The sequence below is a fragment of the Oreochromis niloticus genome, linkage group LG15 (genome assembly GCF_001858045.2).
Source record: "Oreochromis niloticus isolate F11D_XX linkage group LG15, O_niloticus_UMD_NMBU, whole genome shotgun sequence".
Classification (NCBI taxonomy): Eukaryota; Metazoa; Chordata; class Actinopteri; order Cichliformes; family Cichlidae; genus Oreochromis; species Oreochromis niloticus.
Genome location: NC_031980.2, coordinates 32,526,869 through 32,548,965, shown reverse-complemented (window position 1 = coordinate 32,548,965; position 22,097 = coordinate 32,526,869). Strand labels below are relative to the sequence as shown.

The 22,097-nt window shown below is 40.8% G+C and overlaps 2 protein-coding genes across 2 annotated transcripts; one reads left to right on the top strand and one right to left on the bottom strand.

Annotated features, from left to right (window-relative positions):
• The first annotated feature begins 2,753 nt into the window (after positions 1 to 2,753).
• ndufs7 (NADH:ubiquinone oxidoreductase core subunit S7) lies at positions 2,754 to 8,146 on the top strand. Its single transcript, XM_003449021.4, has 8 exons — positions 2,754 to 2,868; positions 3,716 to 3,752; positions 4,333 to 4,404; positions 4,501 to 4,621; positions 5,685 to 5,864; positions 6,181 to 6,227; positions 7,229 to 7,317; positions 7,917 to 8,146. Exons 1-8 carry the CDS (start codon positions 2,853 to 2,855, stop codon positions 8,012 to 8,014), a joined length of 660 nt encoding a protein of 219 aa, XP_003449069.1. The 5' UTR covers positions 2,754 to 2,852; the 3' UTR covers positions 8,015 to 8,146.
• Positions 8,147 to 12,420: 4,274 nt separating this feature from the next.
• gamt (guanidinoacetate N-methyltransferase) lies at positions 12,421 to 15,635 on the bottom strand. The gene is made up of 6 exons (XM_003449022.5): positions 15,316 to 15,635; positions 13,860 to 14,005; positions 13,673 to 13,736; positions 13,492 to 13,559; positions 13,186 to 13,296; positions 12,421 to 12,681 (listed from the first exon to the last, which is right to left on the bottom strand). Exons 1-6 carry the CDS (start codon positions 15,491 to 15,493, stop codon positions 12,541 to 12,543), a joined length of 708 nt encoding a protein of 235 aa, XP_003449070.1. The 5' UTR covers positions 15,494 to 15,635; the 3' UTR covers positions 12,421 to 12,540.
• Between the last annotated feature and the right edge of the window lie 6,462 nt (positions 15,636 to 22,097).

The window sequence follows — 22,097 nt, the reverse complement described above, 5'->3', positions numbered from 1 at the left end:
TGTGTGTGTGTGTGTGTGTGTGTGTGTGTGTGTGATACTGCAGATAAGTGCTTGGTAGTGATGTGTATGAAGGTGTGTGTGGGTCAGTCCAGTCACTGAGTGTTCAGGAGTCTGACAGCTTGGGGGAAGAAACTGTTCCTCAGTCTGGCAGTGAGGGCCCGGATGCTCAGCAGGGTGAAGAGTGTGTGTGTATAAATAATAAAGGTGGTGAATAAAGGTGGGGTGGTCACAGCAAATATTGACTTTTTTAAGCTTGTTAGAATTGTACAAACTGTTTTTGTCTTCTGTGTTTCCATGCATGTTTGCAGATGTTTCACCTATTTCCCATTTTCCTTGCAAAATAAAAAGAAATGAGCTCAAGCCTTTTGCACAGGCTTGAGCAACTGTATATAACATCAAATTTGCGGATGTTTCCAAACAACTTTGAATAAACTTCATCTGTTACAAACTTCCTGTTCTATATGCTGCATTCAGAGTCAGCTGAAGTTCTGCATTTTTTTGGCAAGCAAAGTAGTTCAAGTTTGAGCTTCTTTTTTCACACTAAATGACTCATCGTAAAATAAATTGGAGATTAATGGACGATCTGCTTGCTGCGCTGCTTCTCGTCCGTTCTGCTTTCATTTAATTTCAGATAAATTATTTTAAATCTGCACATAAAGATGTTAGATTAGCTTTCCATTCATCAGCTCCATCCTCCTCCTGATGGAACCAAGAGGAAACATTGGTTGTTGTAGTTGTTGGACCCCGGTCCACGTGTCAGTTTATTTATTTCTGCAGGAACTCGGAAACAAACCATCACTCTAGGTCAGCAAATGAACAGAAAATTAACCATTTAATCACTTTTAGAGATTTAAATCTGTTTACAGAGATGGATCAGGAGATTAATGAGACACAGGTTAGACCGTGCAGGACCGCTTGCTCTCTGCTATCAAACTGAAACCACAGACTGCTGCTTTCAGCCGTTGAGCAGCTCCAATAATAAGTCAGGCGCTCCTGCAGTGTTTGATGTTATTGTGCTCTCATGCTGGTGCGAACCTTTGGTGTGGCTGTGCTCTGTTTTCATGGTGCAACACTCACACGAATCGAGACAATAAGTTTAACTTCATCTGTGATTGCGAAGTAATGAAAAAAAGAGTCAACATTGACTTATTTTAAATATGATTGAGCACACACACGATCATATGTTTTACTGCAGCAGCTATAAATCAGCCCTGGTGACATGAGAGCGTTATTCGAGTGTGATAGATTTGATTTAATAAATGTATTTGTTATGACAACATGCTCCTGAATGCAGCTCAACCAGAAGAGCCAGGCTGTCCCTGCTGCTGCTCTGATTACCTGACATGTAAGTGAAAGTCAAAGCTCTGTTAATGTGCTCTAATAATCTCCAGAGTAAGAGTAGTCACAACCCCACTGGTGTTTTTCACTATTTCTGAAGTAAAGTGAAGTTGGCCAGTAATGAAACAGAAATGTGTGGTTTTGCTCTAAAATAGATAAAATAATAAATAAATAAAATAAAATGTAAATAGCACGGGGCAGCACGGTGGCACGGTGGTTAGCACTGTTGCCGCACAGCAAGAAGGTCCTGAGTTCAATTCCACCATCAGGCCGGGGTCTTTCTGTGTGGAGTTTGCATGTTCTCCCCGTGTCTGCGTGGGTTCTCTCCGGGCACTCTGGCTTCCTCCCACCGTCCAAAGACATGCAGCTTGTGGGGATAGGTTAATTGGATAGTCCAAATTGCCACTAGGTGTGAATGTGAGTGCAAATGCTTGTCTGTCTCTGTGTGTTGGCCCTGCGACAGATTGGCGACCTGTCTAGGGTGTACCCTGCCTCTCGCCCTATAATAGCTGGGATAGGCTCCAGCGCCCCCCGCGACCCTGAAAAGGATAAGTGGAAGTGAATGGATGGAAAATGTAAATATTTTATTGACTGATGACATAAATCACGTCCCTCAAACGGTTTACTTTTTGCTTCCTCTGCACAGAAACTTAAGTTGCACCTCAAACTTTGGGGTGGGCCCCAGTGATGGGGCATGGAACCACTGTGGGTGGGATGTAACTGATAAAATCATGCATCAGATGTGAGGCATCTCAGAAAACGTGTGAGGGTCAGTGAGTTAACCTCAGTCTGAATGTGTCACGGTGACAGCGTCTGTGAATACCCTTCACTTCAGTTTTTCTGAGGTTATTTTTTTTAGCATCACAGAGGTTTTTGCACATGCATACATACACATATACATGAGAAACTACAGTCATAAATCACAATCCGAGACGTTCAAGTGTGTCAGTAGCAATGTGACTCCACTGGAGGCGCCAAACAGCTATCTAAAGACTCAAATAATAACTGTGATCAGTCTATTTAATAATAAATAGACATCTAGACATGTATGCACTGATTTTATGAGAATTTCAGAGTTATAATAATATACTAATTTGAAAAAACATTATTTTAGGCTACAGAATATATTTTATTATGATATGTTGTTATTCTTGTATTTGACAGGTAAAATGTGACCCCAACATGGCCTTCTGAAGGATCAGACCTGTTTGGTTGCTGGTTAAATGTGGCGATTGGCTCAGGGTTGCACTGTGACACAGATTTCTGATCTTTTTGAAAATTCAATATTTCTAAAAGTCAGAGTCTAAAAATGTTCCAGCAGGATTGTATTAGTAATTTTAGAGATTATTGTTTGTCTGTTTTGGGGGGTTTGATTATGAGTCTCTGAGGATTTGAGCTGGTTTGAAGTGCGCAGCTCGAATATGTGGTTGTTGTCACGTGGCAGCAGCGCCCCCAGCAGCTCGCACTCTGACACGACAAGAAGAGCCCGTTTGACGTAACCAGAACCTCCAAAGATGGCGGCGTTGGTAGGTGAGTGATGTTTTGACTGAAACTACACGCTTTTCTGTAGCCGTTGGTGTCTTTTTATACTCATGCTGCTCTAAGTATTTTAAAAATGAGCCCAGGGAAGTGAACTGCTCGATGGCCTGGCTGCATTTAACGGCGGATTTGTAACTTTTAGGGAAAGCGCCGCTGACCTTGCTCTGTCTGTGTTAGCATAGCGGCTAGCCATGTTAGCTGCCAGCAGTCACATTAAACAGATATTGAAACAGACTTTGATAAATGTCGTGTTTAAACCACCCAGACTGCTGTTATTTTTAGTTTACTAATGACTGCATCCATACTGGATTAAAGCTGGTGGCTTGTTGCTCCCAGTGCAAGCCGACGGGTTCGAAGTGCTGATCATGGAACCAAACTTCGTGTAAAAACTTAACAATTTTTGGATTGTCACCCGAGTTTGCGATCACCATAGCTTGAGAAGCAAAAGTTAAGTACTTTTTGAAACGAGGCAGACATTTTCTACTTTTCGGTTTTAATTTGATATGTTACAGACTACAAGAAAACTAAAACCTTTCTATTCCTAGATTTTTTTTCCCAACCCTAAGGTTATAATAACATTTAAGCGTTACACTCTATTTCTGGTGGATTGTCAACAGCTGGTTGCTGACAATTCTTTAAGTGAACAGATGTTGCAGTGTAGTTAGACATGCAGAGAAAGTGCTTCTCGTGTGCAGACATGGTGCTGCTCCTATAGCTTGCAAAAATGCTTCTTTGCGTAGTTTGAGCAAAGGCCCCATTTATACACCTCTAGCTCTTGCACTCTCTCCAGTAGTTAAAGTTTCTTGTGTAATAATGTGTTTTGTATTTATTTTTGCAGCACCTCGCCTGGCCATATTTGGCTCTTTTTCAACAAGGTAAGAACCTTCTAATCTGGTTCCTTGTATTGCATCACATGAAGTGTGTGATGCACCTATTCTAATCCGGCCTTGTCCTGATTACAGCTGTTACAGCATCACACACTTCATAAGAGTTGCTCTTTATACTTGTGTACAAATACATTCTGTATGCGGTCATCTTTAAAAAAAATAACAGAACGTAGTCACAAATATAGAGTGGACCCGATTTTACTTCTCAACATTCTGAATTTGTTATTGAAGAAAATAACAAGATGAAGCAACCTCCATATAAAACAAAGACTGAAACATTTGCTGTTAGGTTTTATTCCTCCACACTGGCAAGCAGCAGCAGCCAGCCTGCGAGTTAATCCTTTAAAGCACCACCAAGTTTTGAAGGCTCAGGCAAAATTGGCATCGCATCCTCCTCAAAGAAATCCCCCCCATCTGTCCGTCACCCGGTACCATCAAATGATGATAACATTTCGAATGCTGTCTTCTTATGAAGCTGAGAGCTTTTGTGGTGTATTATTTTATTGTTCAGAGTGGTTTTAACATTTAAATGTCCTGCTCTGTTTAATTGTTACTTCTGTCCCCACAGGCCCATTTCAGTTTTTGCTCTTCAGCACAAGAGCCTGCACAGCACTGCTAAAAATGATAACACCAGCACAAGGTAAGTTTATGAGACTGATTTTGTGGTAACAGGTACACTGAAACTACTGTGCATGGTAAAGCTCTGCTCTTTCTCTTCCCCCCCCTGGTTCTGCAGCGTGGTGCCAGTTAGAGAGAAAAGCACAGCTGTGGCTGCAGCCAAACCGACATCTGTAGCCAGCAGCAAGGGCGAGTATGTGATCACTAAGCTGGACGACCTGGTTAACTGGGCTCGCAGGGTGAGTAGATGAGAAGCTGTGAGCTGTGTTAACGTGCTGCATGTCTGGGTTAGGCTCATGGGTATGTGCACTGTGTTTTCATTACATGCCAAATGGAGAACAAGGCACATCTGGAAATAAAACCAAGTTCTCTGTCAGCATGTGATGCGACGCCGCCATCACCTGAAGCCCGTTGTAAATGTGTCTCTGTAACTGTGGTATTATGGATCTTAACCCCCTGGGGTCGACTGCTTTTGATTTTCTCTTTATATTTCACCTTTAAAAACTATTGACCTCGTCTTGTTTGGTATCATTCGCCTCAGTACAACCTCGCTTTTCTCTGTTCAGTTATTTTCTTATTTTCAGTAGTCACCTCATTGTTTTGCCACACAAAATCAAACAAATGACTCCATACCAACTACACAATACTACACACTAACCATTCACACCAAACGCACTAAAAACTCACTATCGATATCGCTCGTGCTCTCTGCCGGCACTCCCGAAACTTGCCCCTCTTCCTAAGCAACCGAATGCCTCGTGTTGTCATATAATTTAATATTGGTTGACGTGGTGCATTTTCCCACCAATAGGAAAGGGGTGTCCTCTTTTTTTCTTTTTTTTTTCCTCTTTCTCTCTCTTGTTTATTTGTTTGTCTTTGTTCGAGCGCTGTCCTTTTTTCTTGATGCAACATCTGTTACAACAGTATTCAGGAGAAAGTATGGTGCAAGTTGTTTATCATAACTCTGTTTTTTTTTTCTGGCTTATCAACACAGTTTGAAAAATAGTATACAGTTTGAAGTCCAGGCTATCAACACAAGTTGAAACAGAGACTCGGCGAGGCTGCATCTTGCTGCTACGTCATCTTAAATCAGTTACGTGATTTAGACACACCAGCGTGACTACAGGGGGTTAAAGTGCCAAAAGTAACTTGCAGACTTTTTGCTTTCACGTTAACATAACGCGCATACAGAGCTAAGTACACATTGAGACAGTAAACGTCCTCAAAACCTCGATCACGATGTGAACGTTGTGGCCTATTGCCCAGAAACGGCACAAACGATGACTGCTGTTTCCTCCTCAGAGCTCTCTGTGGCCCATGACCTTCGGCCTGGCTTGCTGTGCAGTGGAAATGATGCACATGGCGGCTCCCCGTTACGACATGGACCGCTTTGGAGTCGTGTTCAGAGCCAGTCCCCGGCAGGCAGATGTCATGATTGTGGCAGGAACGTTGACCAATAAGATGGCTCCAGCCCTGCGCAAGGTGAGAAAAGGGCCTCCACTAATCATCATCATCACTTTCATCCACCTAACTGCAGTTTAACTGATTAGCTGAAGTGTGAGGTTTGACTCGGGTTTGGGAATTGAAGGAGAAACAAAAAAATGTGTTTTCACTCACAGCTTGTAGACACAGTCAGTGCTGTCTGTCTGCAGGATAGCTGAGCAAACGCTGGCTGGATTATGAGCAGCCTGCCGGTGGATTGAGTGACTGGCATGAAGTCTCCTCCAGCTGAATCTACAGATTAGTTCTTAGTTAGACATTATATAAGAGCGTCTGAACCGCTTCTTCTTCCCAACAGGTGTATGACCAGATGCCTGAGCCCAGATATGTCATTTCCATGGGAAGGTAAGTCCTGAAGAGATCTCCTCTAATCTTTTTATTCCAACCATGGATCCACTGATCAAGTCATTCCTTTTTTGGGAGGGGGGGCAGTTAAAGAAATATTGGGCTTCTGCGATAAAGAGACTGGATCAAAGTGCTGAAGCTGCTCATTCCAAACTAAAATTTTGACTTGCAACCCATTAACTTTTGTTTTAACGATAAAGGTTAAGAAGCTGGTTTGTGCACCCATCTCTTCAGTCTTACAAAGACAAATAATCTGGCACGTTTGTCATTTTTACTCTTGCACACTCTTAAATTGTGACGTTGTAGAGTCAGACCCTCACTGCAACACTAGATTGGGGGGGGGGAGGAGGGATTTGAGGATCCCGACACCTTCGGGTCATCACGATGAGCTTTTTAATGATCAGCTCTGCTAGGAAAGGCAAAGTCAAAAGACTAACAAAGAAATGAAGAAGTGATTGAAAAGAAATAAACTTAACCACCTAACAACACCTCTGTTCTTAGTGCACACAGAATTTGTCAACCAGATAAAACTAAGCCTGTCCCAGTTCCAGGTAGTGAAACGAGTGCTTTGTGTAAGTGCAAACACTCATTACAACAACAGGATTATCGCTATAATCAAAGGAGAGAGACTGTTTCAAACTGTTTGCATGAAATCACATGATATCTGCTGCATGTAAATAAAGCAAATATGAGTGTGGTGGAAAAGCTGGAGTGGGCTTCTCTCCGCTCAGCCTTCAGACAGCAACTGGGAAGCAGACTGAGCTGCAGTCTGAGGCTCAGCCAATCACACAGTCAGTGACTGCAGAGGAGAAGGTCGAGCACAATCAAAGCAAGGCTGGGTTTTAGGACACAACACTTCTGTGTCATTAGGAATCCATAATTTAGCTGAACGTGAAACTCGGCAGTGTGTCTTTATTACTGCTGTGACGTTGACGTGAAATGTTGCTGCTGTGGTGTCACGTTTAAAGAGAGCTGATTGGATTTTTTTTTTTCTTTTCCAGCTGTGCTAACGGAGGAGGCTACTACCACTATTCTTACGCTGTCGTCAGAGGCTGTGACCGAATCGTACCGGTGGACATTTATGTTCCAGGTAGAGTTTATTACAGAGAAAGGATCAAATTTGCACATTTTCTTATTAATGAAAGTGGAAAATGTAGTCTAGACACCCAGTTAGTGGAGAGATATTTGTGGATTGCCATTTCTGTAGTCTGGTTTATTAAGAATGACCAAATTAAAGGTTTCTGCTGCCATATTGCAAGCCTCTTCAATCTGTGACCTTTTCCGTCTTCATATATTTTCTGCTTGAGTGGAGCTGAACTGGCAATCAGTTAGATTTGAGCCAATAAACCAAGTCAACCAATAAAATCAAGTTCTCACATTTGTTAGTGTGTTCACAGTCTGTGGTCTTGTGTTCCCCGTCCACACTAGTCCAGATCAACATCTTTTTCACAGTAATAATTTATAAACACGGCAGCCTGGAGTCTGCTGGCATGGGAAGGGGAGAGAAGCACTCGTACTTGATCTGTAGCTGCAGTAGGAAAATTAGTAATTGTGTCATCAGCAGTAATCAAATATAGATGGTTTGATTGTTTTAAATAGGAGATGACTGCGCAATACTAATGTCGTTGTGCAGTAATGTGGCATCGTGTTTCTGTTAAAACATGCATTATAAATACTTTTGCCTTGCAGGTTGCCCGCCCACTGCAGAGGCTCTTCTGTACGGGACTTTACAGCTGCAGAAGAAAATCAAGCGTGAGAAGAAATTAAAGATCTGGTACAGGAAGTGAACAATCTGTATATGTGTGTGTGTCTCTTTGTAAACACTGTATTTCTGGTTGCATTTGGAGCCCCGCTCCTCCTCCTTGTAGAGCTGCAGGAACGAACTTCATTAAAGTCTTTGTTGTAATTTACAGACGGCACACGCTGCGTATTTAAATTACAGCTTTAAATTGAATTCACGTCTTCAACTAGCCATCAGAAAAACTGTATATCTCATCAGTCATTCATGAAGATAGAATATGAGTGGCATATTTCAGAATCTTAAGTGTTATTTTCAATAAACTGAGCTTACGTGAAAACCTAGTCCCGTGCCAGCTGTTGTCATTTCTGATGCTGTGAACGCCAGAGCCGAGTCTCGGCCACCAGGGGGCTCCTGTGATCACCAGCCCTGACCTTCACTGGTGTTTGTGGACGCTCTGCAGTGGTTGGAAGCAAAATGCACTTTTATTGTGTGCTTATTGTTTCGCTCTGAGGTTGATCTCTTAAAACGCACACATAGGAGTGAAAAGGTCAGTGTATGTTTGCATGTACTGCTATAATGGAATAGGCTGACATTAACGCTACAGCACTAATGTGCAGTTTTGTAACACTATCACTAATGTCAGGTATATTTTAACCCATATAATGGGACAAAAAAGCTATGAAAGCTGAATTACTCTTCTTTTATTTGGACTCGACAACATCTCATAAATTGAAGAAAGGTAACCTATAAAATGGCTCTAAAGCAAAAACAATGAGAATTACATGGGTGAAAATCGCCTGGCATAGGTGTCCTACAGTTAATATAGAGTTTTCCTAAAAATTCAAACATGAAATCACTTTATGGTTATCTACCGTGCAGCCATGACAGCCAAGTTTGAGTCACAAAATTCATTTCAAAACCTGAAATGCCTGTTTTTAAACTCTGGGAGGAAACCCAACAACCTGCTTGTTGAGACCGCTCTACCACTGTGCAATCAAAACACAAGTATGCAGAGACTGTGACTTCGGGGTCTTTGCTTTATGTTCTTCCATTAATCTGATTGTTTCAATTCCACAAAAGTAAAATAAAACCGGTTATATGTTTATGAGCAGTGGTTTTACCAGTGTATCTATAATGTATACCAACATAATGAAGCTCAATGAAAGGAAGCAGGATGTGAGAGGAATCAACCATTTAAAAACATTTCTGCAGGTTGTGATGGTTTAGACCAGGGGTCCCCAATCTCAGTCCACGAGGGCCGGTGTCCCTGCAGGTTTTAGATCTCACCCTGGGCCAACACACCTGAATCACATGATTAGCTCATTACCAGGCCTCTGGAGAACTTCAAGACATGTTGAGGAGGTAATTTATCCATTTAAATCGGCTGTGATGGATCAAGGACACATCTAAAACCTGCAGGGACACCGGCCCTCGTGGACTGAGATTGGGGACCCCTGGTTTAGACTCACTGAGCTGAAACATGTTGTAGTCCACAGGATTTATCTGATATTTAGTTATTAAGTCGTCCAGAATTACAGCAACACAAGCCAATAGTAAAATTTAAGGAAGCTCTAAAATAAAACAGTTGAATTGCTATACCCGCCTTGATATATTACAGGGGGTGGTCATGTGTAAAGCTCTTGAGCAGTTTACTTATTTTGCCTCCAGGGAGCCAGATGTTTTTGTAATTTTTAAAGTGGTCTTGAGCAATAGCTCTCCAAAGGTTTCCAAAGGTCTTTTAAAGATTTTCTTTGGACTTTGGCTTTTTTATTCATCTCCAGTCTGGTCCTTGTAGCCAACTATTTTCAGGAATGTTTTTTGTTATCTATTAAACCACTTAACACTGACCTATGAATGATTCAAACATAAAAAAGGCACCTAACTCAAGGGATGAACCCACATTGTGTCTAAACAAAACAGCAAAGAAATTATTTTAAATTAAATCTTGAAACAGGTATCCTTGAATATTTTGAGGAAACTGGACGAGTGGAAAATGAAAGAAGTGATGGGCCTAAAAAACAGCATCTGAAAGTCATCTTCTTAAGAAATAGGAAAAAAAATCTAGAAAAGACCTGAAACAAGAGCTGAGAGATGCATCTGGACCTTCAGTTGATCCAGCTGCTGTTCGATCAAGTCTCTTCAGAAATGGTCTCAGTGGGAGGGTGGCTGTCAGGAAGCTGTTTTTAAAGAAGGGAAAAGGGAGAAAAGGCTGACACCTGCCAAATTACACAAGACTGAAGATCAGTGTCAACACGCCTGATGGAGTGATTAATGTACATTTCAAATATCTGGTTCAATTCCTTCTCACTGCGAGAGGTTGGTTTGGACTCAATTTTAACCATTTTTATTTTGAATGCAATATCCTCTGAAAAGTATCTGATTAGCTACAGCTTCAGTTTTCAGAATGACAAAGATCCCAAACACACTGCCAATGCAGTAAATGCATGCCTGGATAGAAAAATGCACAAAGAACCCAATCGGTCATGGATTAGCCTCCCCAAAGCCTGGACCTCATTGTTACTGAAGCATTGTGGGATCATCTTGACAGAGAACAGAACAACAAGCTGCTAATATCCAGAAAAGAGCTTTGAATGTCCTTTAGACTATGCCACATATTTCCCATTTTCCAAACAAAATATAAAGAAATAAGAGGTGGCTCAAGACTTTTGCACAGTACTGTACCACAAATGCATGCATGTAACTAGCATTTGTTTGCTCCCCTTTAACTACAGGCGACTATAATAAGCAGATTTACTTTAGTGCACATGCACAGACTGATTCATTTCATATATATCACTTAAGTTTCAGTCCTCGTGTGTAGTTCGTGCACTCTTGGGTGTAAGGTCTGTTTTTTTTGCTTCTTCGTTTTGCACACCAGCGCACTTGCAAAAATATGAGTCCTGATTCAGATCTGCCAGCTGCTGTAGTTTCCCACCTGACTGCCGCTTGGTGTTGCATCATCACATCCATCTAATGATTAATGAGTCTGCGCCAGGTGGTAACTCATTTCCACATGTTCAGATAACGTGCACCGTTATCTGAGACCATAAATGAAAACATAGTGTACAGTGTACTCTGTGGTAACCTCGATGAACTGTTCGACAGCTGATTCCTTGTTTTAAACGAGTGTCTTTCATTATGTAGAAGGATGAACGTTAACATGCGCAGTTAATAGAAATATGTCACTTTTAAGCAGGTGATTTTTATGGGATTTTGATTGATTCAGTCTTTTTGCAGAACTGCTTTTATTCTCTGTGGCAAAGATTCAAAAAGGTGCTGGAAACATCGCTCAGAGATTCTGGTCCCTAGTGACATGACAGCATTACACAGCTGCAGGTGAATCTGCTGTTCCACCATATCCCAAAGGTGCTCCGTTTATTGAGAGCTGGTGACTGTGGAGGCCATTTGATTACAGTGAACTCATCGTCATGTTCAAGAAAGCAGTTTGAGATGATTTGAGTTTGTGACACGGTGTGTTATCTTACTGCAAGCAGCCATCAGACGATTAGTACACTGTGCTCATTGACACACTCAGCAACAATACTCAGGCAGGCTGTGTTTAAACAATGCTAAGTTGGTACTATGGTGCCCAAAGCGTGCCAAGAACATATCCCCTCCACACTAAAACACTACCAGCAGCCTGAACTGTGGATACGAGGCAAGATGGATTCATGGTTTCATGCACCATTTACACCAGGGTCTCTCTCTACCATCCAAAAGTCTCCAAGGTGGTCTTGCATATCTTAGTTTGTAACTTGTGGTTACTTGATTTACTGTTGTCTTCCTATCAGCTCAAAGCAGTCTGACCTTTCTCCTTTGAGCACTTGCTTCAACAAGGCAACCATAGAGATGGCTGCGTGGGAAAATCTCTGCAGCTCAGCAGTTTCTGAAATGTTCAATCACCTTTCTCCCCCATTCTGATGTTCAGTTTGAACTTCAGCAAGTTGTCTTGACCATGTCTATATGTGTAACTGCACTGGAGCAGCTGCCATATCAGTAGTGATTAGACATCAGCATTAATGAGCAAGTGACCAGGTGTTCCTAACAAAGTGGCCAATGAGTGCATACATACAGTATAACTTCTGAAATACTACTGGAAACTTTTCCACCGATTTGGCATTTTAAAGACAGATTTCACGTAAATATGAGTTTGCAGAGTTTTCATGGTGGACACTTTTGTGAAACTCATTACAAAGCATGTCTTTGAACATGCAGTGATATATTCGCTGGTCTGAAACTGGGCTACGCATGGTGTGAGAGATGCTGTGTGATTAAAGACCTGAAACAGGTGAGTCTCAGTGGGGTGTAAATGCACCTCTGCTGTTGTCTCATGTTTGTTACTGAAATATATTTGTAGCTAGGTGATTGTGCTGACCCCCAAAGCTAGAGCTAAAATCATCAATACTCCAGAAGTCGTTTGAAATGTTGGGAAATAAACTCATGACACTGTAATTACAAGGACATGTAAAAGGAGTGGGGATGGAGTTTATTGAATATATATAGCAGAGGTCAGAGGAAAAGGCACATTAGACTTTAGAAAAAAAAAAAAATCTACAGTGGTGTCTTTATATTTTATTCTTTTACAATAGTGGGAGTGATCATCTTGCAGAAGGCATAGTATTTGCATTCACTGGGTGGTTCAATGTCCATGGTGGTGGTGCTAATCTTCTCCTTCTTGAAGCCTGCTTCAACCAGATGAGGCACCTGGGTCTCCTGGAAATCATTAACAGGAGGGGAGAGAGATGGTCAGCGTGAGGAGTCTCACGGCGTTATCGGCCTCTACAGAACACTCCTGTTTATCATTAACCTTCCAGTGATTGCCTCACCCAATCCAGGTGCTGTGCTACACTGACGAATCAATCGAGTCCTAGACTCACAGGTACAGGTAGTTCGATACAGTGGCAAATTTTATTCATATGTCACAATTTTTTGCTCAAGCCTGAGACATGTTTATGAGTGGACTACCCGGTTCAATCTTCAGCTGATGTGCATTTAAAATTAAAATCACAATCACATTTTATGAATCAATTTATCATTTGTAAATCTTGCTAAAATTACACGCATCTTTGTTTTTTACGTGCTCGTCCTCCTTTTGCAACATAGCGGTTGTCCCCGATTCTGCACTGCTCGTTTTAAGCGTATAACGCATTAGAAACTCAAAAGCAACGCCATTACATCTCATTAAATGTCAGTATGTCTATTAGCAACTGCACCAACCTCAAACATTTTCTCAATGTTGTCGTATTTGGTCTTGAGCAGCTCGCCCCAGGAGGTCAGGTTGCAGTAGGTGAGGACGCCACCGGGTTTCAGCAGCCTGTGAGCATGACCCTATAGAAGACACCAAAAAACCCTCAATCCTTCCTTACATGTAAGCATACAAGGATATATGACCAAAAGCCTCTCCAAACTACAGATGAACTGATCTCTTCAAACTTAGGTCATTCAAATTGTTTTACTTACTTTATTCCTTGTGTGTAACTTACTGTAAGTAACTACAAGTACAAGGTAGGTTCAACTACCTACCTTGATGAAATCAAACTGGTGAGTGTGCCATGTCTCCTCTGACAGAGGGTATGTGTCATACAGGATACCTGAGAGAGGAGGACAGTGTGTTAGCAGCAGGTCAATCAGCCACACTTTAAAAAAAACAAAAACAAAATGTAACTCTTAAATGTGAAAACAGCTTAAGCTTCATCTGTCTCACCATCAAAGTGGTTATCTGGCAGAGTGGGGACAACATTTTCCCAGAGGCCCTTCAGAGGGACGACCTGGAGCAACATAAACACTAATCAGCACATTTAAGGCCAGGAACAGTAAAATTTATTATAAGCTTGCATGCGGGTAGATCAGCTGATGTCTTAGTGTCCTATCGATTCATCAGACCTACTGACCTTGTGTGGCTGAGACTTTGCCCAGTTCTCCAGGCGGGCGAAGACTCCATCGTTGCATTCGATGATCCAGTGCTCCTCGATGGGGAAAGACTCGAGTTTGGTGGCAGCGATGGCCATGCCGAAACCAATCTCCAGCACCCGACCACCTACCCGAACAAGCAAAACAGAAACAAAAGATGTTGCTAAAGATTCTGCGACTTGAGTGTCAAAATATTTCTGCATGACTGCACACAGATGTGCTGTCAAAGTGTCTTTTCCAGCCAAGCTAGGTTTACAGGGAGGCCATTATCATATTACTGTTTTTCTTACATGCGGTATTTTTACAGGACATGTCTGTGATAATTCTAGTATTGGAGCTGATTTTCATGATAACACTCAGACTTGTGGCTAAACAGAAAGGCCAAAGGGTTTAATTTCCTTTCAGAGTGGAATATAAATAGATGTGGGCTGAAGCCTTTTAGTTATTGCCTCACCCTTTCATAGCAGACTTTTTTTTTGGATTTTTAAAGATCTGTCAGAGGAGCCGAGTCTTATTTTCACACTTTTCAATGTATTAATTTTTGTGTAGTCCCAGAACAATGTGTGCAGATGAGGTAAAAATATCTAAAAATACTAAGAGAACTTACTGAAAGTGAATGAAAGTATCCGGGCTGTGCAAAATAACATTTTTACTTGTAATGACAGGTGAAAACATAAGAAAAGCTACTGTTCCACGTAAAGGTGAAGTCATTTTGTAAAACAAGTGGTAAAATTACTGTGTAAATGTAAAAAGACCTCAGTCTAACAATGCTGTGCAATGTGCAATGGAGATCACACTGATTAAAGCATGCATTCATTAGAAGAACAATGTGAATCACCTAAACAAATAATAATAAGGATACTAATAATAACACTTTCAAGTGTGAGAAAGTTGTGCAATTTTGCAAAATTGTGCAGACTGCTGTGTGCACATGCTGTCTGTGAGGCCCTGTGGATCAGCCTATTTTCACATATAGCTAAAAGCAGATGACCCCCCTCTCCCGCAGACTGATTTCTTGGCTCTGTCCCTGGAGTGAAGTAACAGCTGTTGTAGTACTCACCAGTACTGACCACACTGCCACATGTGCTCACAAGATCAGTAAAAGTAAATTAAGAGAAAAGCTCAAATATGTGTGAAAACTCCATTCAAACTAAATAACGTGTATGTATAGTTAAAAAAAATAACATCAACATACATTTTTCCCCTGTTTGGTTCTCTCCCACGTGATGTCATAATTTTTCATTCATCTGACCACACAGTTTGTTTTCATATAGTATCATTTGGATGGCATCTAAGTGTTTACAAACAGTACGTGTGTGCCTGCTGTGCCGACTCCTTCATACAGTGCCTTGTGACTCCATTATCGGACAAACCGCATGACGCAGAGTACAGTGTCGGACAAAGGACAAGCCACTTCATACAAGTAACCGCTTTTACCTTTTGAGGCAGCAACAGTGGCCAGGGAGTGCATATATGGCGTCTCCCAGCGCTCCATCACAGGCTTGCCCATGATCTCCAGGTGCGTGTCGGCCTCATTGTAGCCCGCGCTAGCGTCGTGCCAGGTGGCCTTGCAGTCCTCTCCCTTTGAGAATATGGGCTGAGCAGAGGTGGTCATTTTGTTTTGATGCAGTTTGGCTCTGGTGAACGGTTTGACAGGCCACACAGAAGAGGGAGGGGAAGGCAGGAGGTCGCGGTTTATATCTGGGTCAAAGTGCTGACTCGACGGGAGTTTGAGAGTTTGGAGTGCGCGCACACACACATTCCAAGAGCTCCCAAGATCCTCTGACAACAAGATGGTTCACTCACTGGGAAATAACCTGTGTGTAAAACCTAAAGCCTGGGGGCCAGAATCGGCCCAACAGGGACTCCCCCTGGAAACTGTAAATGACGACATATATTTTGGACTACTTTTTTTTTTTTTCTTAGAAGTTTTACAGCTTTTTCTGCTGATCAAGATCCACCAAGGTGTCCATACCACACCAACATAATTAAGTCATATATAAACAAATGACAGAGATATTTTTTTGTTTTTCTCTATTACTTTAGAAATGCATGTTTTTCACAGTGGATCCAAAATGGAAAAAAATAGCACTTTATCTGGAAATTTGTAAAACCCTTCTGTTTTACAATTACAGTCTGGACCAGGGGTGTCCAACTCAAGAGCCAGTGTCCTGCAGGTTTTAGATCTCACCCTGGGTCAACACACCTGAATCAAATGATTAGTTCATTATCAGGCCTCTGGAGAACTTCAAGACATGTTGAGGAGGTTAATTGGCCATTTAAATCAGCTGTGTTGCATCAAGGATACATCAAAAACCTGCAGGACACCGGCCCTCAAGGCCTGGAGTTGGACATCCCGGTCTAGACAATAAGCTACCAGAAATTTTTCTGTAATTTGACACATGATGTTCTTAGGATTTAAGTTCGAAGAGACATGCTGATAGATTTATTTTTATTTACTACAGCAGCATTGTAGAAAAACTGAGACGTACTAATGAAACTCAACTTTGTTTTCTCATATTAACATGTCTATCTAAATGTGTAGTTAAACTAACCCCAAGAACAGGATTTCCTTTTCTGAAACCTCAGCATGTCTCAGTTTGAATATACAGATTTATATACACATGCTGGAAGCTTTTTGGTTTCAGTTTATAATTCAAGTAGTACTGAGCAGTGTTCAGTGTTGAACACGCTTTGGTTGAATGCACGTTAACAGTCCATGCTGAGGGGAAGAGCACTTGCAGAAATACAATCTCGAAACCTTCTCCCATAATATGGGGATTATTTCGTTTGTAGTCACAGTTTTTTTCTGTACTTGTAAGTAATGGCTAATATATGAAAGTGCAATCCCTACACTGTAAACAGGCTACTATAATTTTTATAGTATAGTTAGTATAGTGTAAGTTACCAGTAATTACAGTACAATTGGTTTTTATGTTTTGTTTTTCAACAATAAAATTGACAGCAGCCCGTTTGCAGTGTACCCAACATATAGTATTTGCTGGTTACACCAAAAGTTGTGGACCCCACAGTCAGAGTTGATGCCTTTAAAACTGAGGAAAATTCCCAGATTGACAAAATCATTTTTAAACAAGCTCCAGTTGAGGACAGGAAATAAAAATAATAAATGTCATAAAACAAGGTTTTGATGCAGCGCTTTTCCACCACAGTTAGCCAATCAGATATTGTGATGTTGAGATTCAGTGACCCCCCCCCCCCCCTTAACATTAAATCTAATTTCCAAAAGCAGTGATAAACCTGTGGGATCCCTTGGTAGCTGTGTGCACTGCCTGGTTAATTATTCAGCATCCGCAGTATAAAGTGATGCTAAACACTTATACTAGCTTCAATAACTGGTGTAGAAATGTCCTGTTTTGAGTTGAGTGTAGGATCCGGAATTATCAGCAGAGTGAGAGGTGTTTGTTTTGCTCCGCTCTCTAAATGGACATGCTGAAGTTAACCATTGCCATTTGCTCTTAATCACAAGTGCTGCACATTGGCTCCTGTTGCGCAACATTGAAACAGTCCAGTCAAAGGGATAAGCAGAAAAGCCACAACTCTAAGAAGTAGTTAGGCCTTTACAGCTGCATTGCAAACAGTGTACTACTATAAATGTGAGCTGCAGAAACTCTTTACAATAAGCTAAATAGTGCTCACATGTCTCCACTGGAGCTTTGATGTTATGACTGACAGAATATTGTGTCCAAAACACAACACCATGTACTTTATATTATATACATTGTACATTTTATTATAGGAGTATGTTGGTGTTATTTAGCTAACTAACAGTGACACATCATGCTGTGAAGGAATATTACAGTAATAACAATCATTTGGATAAATGGGGGAATTCAGCGGGTTCATGCAGTTTCTGTAATGTGAGTGTTTTCTGTCTGAGTGAGTTTTAATCTTTGGATTTTGCACCTTTGGTCAAACAAAGATGTTTTTGGGGTGTGTGGAGAGCAGAGCAGAGCAATCAAACTCCTGATTAGCACAATGGGAATAACATCAGGATCTTCATTCACTTGTTTCCCACCAAGGACTTCCATTTAACTTCAAGCTTATAAACCCTGTGTTAGCCAGCGTCACTAGCCTTTTCCTATTGGTGATACAGGCAGAAGGTCTTCTTTTGGTCAGGCCCCTCTGCCCAGGTTACTCATCATCCACTTCACTCCCATTAGGTGAGGCAGAGAGGGGCTGGCTGCTCGGTGAGAGTCCTCACGACATCATGTTTTCATCCACCTACCTCTGTTTCTCACACAAGGCACTTGATTTGTTCTGCCTTTGATATGTGAAACAATAATTCAGTAAAAGGACTAGATGTTACCATCCCTGACAATGCATTGCTTTAAATGGAGAAAATCTTGGGGCATGGCTGTTATGAGGAAAAGCAGCCCAGAAACTTTACCAGCGGCACACATCGTTGTGTGCCTCAACTTTCGTTCTTTTACCCAAGCTAATCTGCCATTTTTCCTTGGTTAGGTTTAGGGATTAGAGATCTGATCTAAATTATCATATTAAATTTGGGACACATCGTCAGTAGTGGACCTTGGATTCATCAGGTGTTTCAGCCATTATCACTAGACACCCTCATCCAAGGAGGCCCTGCCAGGGTTGACCAGGCCCCGGAGTGTGTCACTGGTTTATGTTAAAATTGCTATTTCTCTTCTTCTTTCTGCTGTTTAGTTTTCTACAGTTTAGTTTTCTACAATTTATTCTATCTATTCAATGCAACTGAGAAATACTTACCTCTTTAACATTTATGGAGCCTCATTTCTTCAAAGGGACAGAAAAGGTGACAGAGAGAAGTAAGACAAGTAAGTCAGATAAGATAGGAGAGAGCAGAGAGGAGAGCCGGAAGGGGGGCGCCTGATCTGGCTTATTCTGCAGCACTAAAACGCAGTCATGTCATGGACCCACCAGAGATCTTTTCAGGAGATTTACCTCCAAAATGTCCCACTCTGGTTGGGTGGTGTAGGCACTGAGTTGCAGTGAAGAGCGGATGTCAGTTAAGGTTGTTTCAAAACATCATACTTTTCACAATCAGGCTGGTGTTGCTCTTTATGTAACAAACCTTTATCAACATGTTTCTGTCTTACATCCTTTATTATTCATTCATAAAAACATAAATCTTGTGAAATCTAATCTTATAGGTCTTACTTATGAGATTAAACTTACTTTTTAAACTTTTCTATTACATCTATTAAACCTTGTTGCTTTAAAAAATATGCTATAAATTTAAAATCAACATGGACATAAATTAAAGTTTTCCCAACCAAACATATGAAAGCAAAAAGTAGAAATTAACTAGAAGAAGTGATTAGACCAACACAAAATTACATTTCTCTCTAAAATAACCCCCCAAAACCATCATAACTTTGTTTTGAACACTGCCAGATAATATTATTTAAAATGATCATGTGCATTTTAATACGTTTCCAGCTGTAACAAACTGTGGAAACTGGCCCTCTAGTGGCAGTGACAGTAACTGACAGGTATTTAACTCTTGGCAGCAGCACTGATCAGAATGTGCCTTATTTTAATAACTGCAAAAATAAATAAATACATTAATTAACAAAATCCTACAAGCTTACTTAATTTAAACTGGAGTTATACTGCTATAGGCTTGGTGTGCTGGGGGACTCTGCGTGATGCACTGAGCGTTTCTTATGAAGTCACCTGTTTTCACTCTCCATGTTTTTTAATGACACCACTGTGTGTCATTGAAGTTTGTCTACTGGAGGTGGAGGTGAGGGGAAGGAGACAGGACAAATATATATGTATATATATATATATATATATATATATACATATATATATGTTATATGCTTACATCTATCATCATAGTATCTCGTAAATAATATCTCCATAGTAACGCTGTAATAACTCATGGTCACCCAGTGTCCCAGTGGCAGCAGTCAAAAACAGGTTAGAGGCACAACTTTACAGCCAGTGGTGACCAACAAAAACATTTACCCCTTCTTGTTTTTCCCACAGTGTTAATCTGCTGCTATAGGGCGCAGCACACAGCAGGAACGACTGTGAGTCTTTTGTTTTGTTTTGTCTTGATTTTTCAGAGTGAGAAAGAGGCAACAGCAGTGCAGGGCTTTATGGTATTATGGCAACTGTCAGAAATGAATGATGCAAGACTGACTTTCATGACAGCCTTTCCACAAAGACTGCAGTGCTGCAAAGCTGCCTGCTGGTCCACGACCATTGGATCTGTTTTAAATGGCATCAGATTCATAGTAGCAGTAGTAGAAGTGGTTATAGCTACTACTACTTCAGATCAGTATTAACAAAAATGTAACCACACTACAGACCAAGAAATATTGGACCTTTTAGGATTGGAAGATAAGGGCTGCAGTTACACAACTCAGTGACCACTGACTTTGCATTTTATTGGCATTGCTTTATGTACAAATAGACTTTTAATTTGTCTAACAAAACTCGTCATGATGACATGATGTGTTGTATTATCATCATTTTCTTCAAATTAGAAAAAACACAAACTATTCATAAATGCACGTGCAGAATGTAGCTGAACATCGTTAAAGTAACTATTACTGACGACTAATATTTAATGAGTACAGAGAGCTTGCTGCATATCACCGTCTCCCACTCCTGCTCTTTTATAACTCCCTGTTAACATAACAGTACCCATTTCAAGCAAGCCAATTTCCTCTGAGAAACATGATCAGCTGTTTCCCCCCCACATGCAAAGCAATTTGAAAGAAAAATTGGCTTCAGTCCCAACGGAGAGTGTGTTATAAATCTTGACATGCTGATTTGTGACCTCACTTTGTCCTCCAATAGGAAAAAGAGAGAGAGAGAGAGAGAGAGAGAGAGAGAGAGGAGGCTCTTCCAAGGACTGAGTGAGAAGGTGAATCTCTCTGACATTCACAGTTCCCACAAGAATATTTAGGAAGGTTCAGGGAACACAACCACATGGGGGTATCTGCACACCTCTATTTCTCTATTTTCATTGTTAATTAGTTCTTCAATTATTGAATGTTACAAGTTACACAATTTAATGCCTTCAATGAGAGTAAAGGGGGCAGCACGTGTATAAATTATGAGCTGTACATGAAGTACTTTTATGTTTTATATTGAAAGAGCTCGAGTTTTTTCTCTCCTGACAGATTTTCTATTTAATCCGATATGACTTGGATGCAGGTTTTGTTGATCCTTCAGAGAGTGTTGCCGGCTTCATTTAGAATAAATGTGCGATGGAGAGTTATACGATATACAGTCTGGCGTTCTCATAAAACACATTTTTCTGTAATGATACCCGGAAAAATAATGAGGTTCAAAATAATACGTTCAACAAAAACTGGATTTGTCTGATTGGTGGTTAATGATTGTCGTGGGAAAATGGTGTTATTACAGCACTGAATAATATCAGCATGTCTACATACAACCAGGATATAAATACAGAGAGTTAGTTTATTTACAACCACACACAGGAGCACATAATACATTACCGAGGGTAGAATAAGTCTAATTTGCCAGAGTACTATTAGCAGCATAAGCACACTCTGTTCAGAACACAGAAGACCTCAATCATTAAAAAAAAAATGAATGGGCATTTTGCATGTAAAGTGTTATGTAATCACACATCATGTGTCACCCCTGACACTTGTATTTGCATTCCTTGTTTAAACTGTCACTGCTGTCACTTGTGTGTGGTTTTATTTAAAGAGCCGTTGTCACGTCACCATCTGGTTATCAGGCACAAATATTGAAGTAAGGTCTGAATTTGCATAAAATTTGTTGTCTGCGAGGAGGAAAGTTGATTTTGGACCTCTTCTTTGCTGTAACATTGCTGGAGGCTGAGCTTAGTTTTAAAAGCTAAAGCACTGTATGTAAATGTCTTGAGCCAGCTTCCGAGGAGTCAGACTTTAATGTAGTCATAAGTAATAGGATTTCTGAGGGTTTCTGAGGAAGTTTTTCTTTGGACATTGGTCACTTTATCACTTATTTCAGTCCAGTTCTCATATCTGACCATTTTTTTTTGAACCACTCAACACTGTCCTGTGGATCATTGAAGCATAACGGGCACTTAACTAAGGGAACTGGTGTTGTGTCTACACATAATAGACAACTATCTTTAGGCACTTGTAACTAGCAGCCTATCATAAAAACACAATTTGTTTCAATTGCTTTAGTTAAATCTAGCAACAAAAAAAAATACATACAGTTTGATGGGCATAAAATAG

Coding starts and splice junctions, on each gene's coding strand:
- ndufs7 (XM_003449021.4), top strand. Junction 3,753..4,332: donor TTTGGCTCTTTTTCAACAAG/GTAAGAACCTTC, acceptor CTGTCCCCACAG/GCCCATTTCAGTTTTTGCTC. Junction 4,622..5,684: donor TGGTTAACTGGGCTCGCAGG/GTGAGTAGATGA, acceptor TTTCCTCCTCAG/AGCTCTCTGTGGCCCATGAC.
- gamt (XM_003449022.5), bottom strand. CDS start 15,493: ATGACCACCTCTGCTCAGCCCATATTCTCAAAGGGAGAGGACTGCAAG. Junction 13,737..13,859: donor CAAAGTCTCAGCCACACAAG/GTCAGTAGGTCT, acceptor ATGTTGCTCCAG/GTCGTCCCTCTGAAGGGCCT. Junction 13,297..13,491: donor ACCAGTTTGATTTCATCAAG/GTAGGTAGTTGA, acceptor TGTCTTCTATAG/GGTCATGCTCACAGGCTGCT.